The 2,903-nt window shown below is 49.9% G+C and overlaps 1 protein-coding gene across 3 annotated transcripts in view; it reads right to left on the bottom strand.

Moving 5' to 3' along the window:
* The window catches only part of ABTB1 (ankyrin repeat and BTB domain containing 1), a 40,322-nt gene extending 40,007 nt beyond the window's left edge, over positions 1 to 315 (bottom strand). For 2 of the 3 annotated variants that reach the window (XM_024220720.3, XM_024220726.3), the window contains exon 1: positions 200 to 288. Coding sequence is in view for 1 of the 3 variants with exons in the window: in XM_024220715.3 (XP_024076483.1) it covers positions 200 to 255 (56 nt within the window). In the remaining 2 variants the exon portion in view is untranslated. Of the gene's footprint in view, positions 1 to 199 lie in introns of all 3 variants that reach the window. The other variant, XM_024220715.3, reaches the window with a different exon arrangement.
* Positions 316 to 2,903: the final 2,588 nt, after the last annotated feature.

Genomic DNA, 2,903 nt, shown 5'->3' with positions numbered 1-2,903 from the left:
CCACAACCTGGCCCGTATGCCCCGTGCCCCTCTCCCCGGGGCCCCAGGCCTCTATCCCTGGACCCCCCACGGCCTGGCTGGCCTGTATCCAAGTCCCAGCCCCACGCTTCCTGCACCCCCTTTCCCCAGCCTCCCCATAAGGCCCGGCCCCCGTGCCCTTCCCCCGACCGCTCCGGCCCCGGGCCCTGCCCAGCCTCACCGCACTCGGCTCACGTCCCCCTTCTTGCAGCTGGTGAACAGGTCGCTGGTGTCCATGGCCGGGGCGAGGGGCGGCGGCGCCGCATTGGCTCTGCCTGGGGGACCGGGACGGGGACGGGACGGGACGGACCAGGCCAGGGCAGGCGAGCGGCGGCGGATGTAAACACTGCGGCGGGCGGAGGGGCGCTGACACCGCGAAGCCCGGCCCCGCTCCCCGCCCCCGTCCCGCCCCGGCGCTCGGGCGGAGCGAGGAGTCCGAGAACCAACCCCTCGTCCCGGGGCGGGAGGTTCTAGAACGGCGCCGCTCTAGAACATGGCCGCGGGGGCCCTCCCCGTTTGTTCTAGACCGTGCGGGGCTGCAGCGAGCTCTAGAATGGGATGGGAGCGTTCTGCTCAATATCGTGCCCCGTGGGAGGGGGCATTGCTCTGGCATGCTTTATGTTGTACTGGATCTAAAACAACATACCCTGCGTGCCTTCAGCCAGCCGTAAAGAACCACAGATGTTCTCGAAAATGGGGGAATGGATGGGTCTGCTCTCGTCCATGATGTGGTGTCTAGAACATGCTCTAGATTAGAACACTGAGCATTTGGGCTCTACTCGACCTCCACACAGTTGTCTGCTCATTGGGTTACAATATGCCACACAGGCTCTCCAGGCAACATTCTAGATAGGGGTTCTGTGTAAATGCTCAGGAACATGATGTTCCCAAAAGGCTCTATACAGTTTTCTCATGCGCTGTGCTCCTACAAGGCATATAGCTGCAGTCTATATAAACCACAGCTATCCTGCTTCACTCAGAGTTGATCTTTCAATACCCAAGATCTGACTTTGCTTTGATACACAAAACTTGTACTCTCTTTAACTGTACCAGTATAGTTAAAGCCGTACAACTCCCCCTAGTGTGGACACAGTTATGTCAGTGTAAAAGTGCTTATGTGGGTTTAACTTATTCCAGTATGAGAAGGGGAATAAATTAACCCAGGAGTATGTCTACACTACAGAGACTACATTGGCATAGCTAGGTTCCCAGAGCTATGCCAGAATAATCCTGTAGTGCAAACGCAGCCTACAAAGACAGAAGAGGTGGGTTTTTCCTTCAGTGTAGGAACACTACCTCCCCAAGCTACTATAACTACATCAACAGAAGCATTCTTCCATCAGCATAGCTGCATATACACTGGGGGTTAGGTCAACATAGCTTCAGCACTAGGGGTGTGTGTATTTTTCACACCCCTGACTGGTGTCGCTATGTCAGCATAATTTGTAAGTGTAGACTAGGCCCTAGTGCAGTGGTTCCCAAACTGGGGTTCGTGAACCCCTGGGGGTTCGCGAAATGTTACAGGGGGTTCTCGGGGAAAAAATCCCTAATGGTGGACAGAGCTGTCCCTAGGGACCCCGGGCAGCACGGGGCCAGCAGCCCAGAGCCCCTGGATTTCCAAGAGCTAAGCAGATCAAAGCAAGCCTATCTATCACACTGAGGAGATTTAAACTTCAAGACTCCTTATAAGAAATGGAAAGGGAGGTGGATATTTTTTGCTGTTTTTAAAATGAAATAGGCAGCTAGTGTTGTTTTTAAAATTATTATGAAGAACAAGTTTAAGCTTTGTTGTAACGTGCGTTGTTTGCCTGGACTGCTCAAGACCTGAATGCTTGTGTAGGAGGAACTCTTTGAGTTGACTTCTTAAATACCTTCCTGCTGTTTCACCTGATACTCCTTGATGAAACATAGGAACCTTGTCTTATAACAGGCTTATTCAAAGTGATACAAGCTACGAAAGTGAGATCTTGGAAGAGTGTTGCCGTTTTCATAATGTAATAAAAATACTGTAATGATAAATAATAATTAATAATAAATAGTGTGTAATAATGATGTCATAAAAACAAACTGTGTATTTCCAAGATCACTGCTTTTATAATTTATACTCAGGTAAAGGAGAAAATCCCTGGAAATATTCATTTTTAGGAGGGGGTTCACGAGACTTGGCATTTTCGTGAAAGAGGTTCACAGGTTGTTAAAGTTTGGGAACCACTGCCCTAGTATGAGTACAGTAATTGTGTCCATGCTAGAGGTTTTACCAGTGCAACTATTACTCCTGTGGGAATTCTGCACCACTGCGCATGCACATAATTAATGAGCCGCACATATTTTTAATTTTTTGCGCAGATAAAAGTTTCTGCTGGAAAGTTGCCCACCAGAGGGGAGTTGTGGTGCTAGAACAGAGCAGCCTCCCCCTCCAGACCCAGGAGAAAAAACTTCGGCTGGAAAGTTGCAGCAATCCTGCCTTTTGCCCAACAGAGGGCGCTGTGGCAATAGAACAGAGCAGCAGCTACCGGCCAGCTAGGGAAGAGAAAAAGCCTGTAGTGCAATGGTTCCCAAACTGAGGTTCGTGAATCCCTGGGGGTTCGCGAAACGTTACAGGGGGTTCTTGGGGAAAAATTCCCTAATGGCGGACAGAGCTGTCTCTAGGGACCCCGGCACAGGGCCAGCAGCCCGGAGCCCCTAGACTTCCAAGAACTAAGCAGATCAAAGCAAGTATATCTATAACACTGAGGAGATTTCAACTTCAAGACTCCTTATAAGAAACGGAAACGGAGGTGGATATTTTTTGCTGTTTTTAAAATTAAATAGGCAGCTAGTATTGTTTTTAAAATATTATGAAGAACAAGTTTAAGCTTTGTTGTAACGTGTGTTGTTTGCCTGGA

The sequence above is a fragment of the Terrapene carolina genome, unplaced genomic scaffold (genome assembly GCF_002925995.2).
Source record: "Terrapene carolina triunguis isolate 2854851 unplaced genomic scaffold, T_m_triunguis-2.0 Scaffold89, whole genome shotgun sequence".
Lineage (NCBI taxonomy): Eukaryota > Metazoa > Chordata > Testudines > Emydidae > Terrapene > Terrapene triunguis.
Note: the sequence above shows the minus strand (reverse complement) of the source record. Positions and strands in the feature narration are given on the sequence as shown.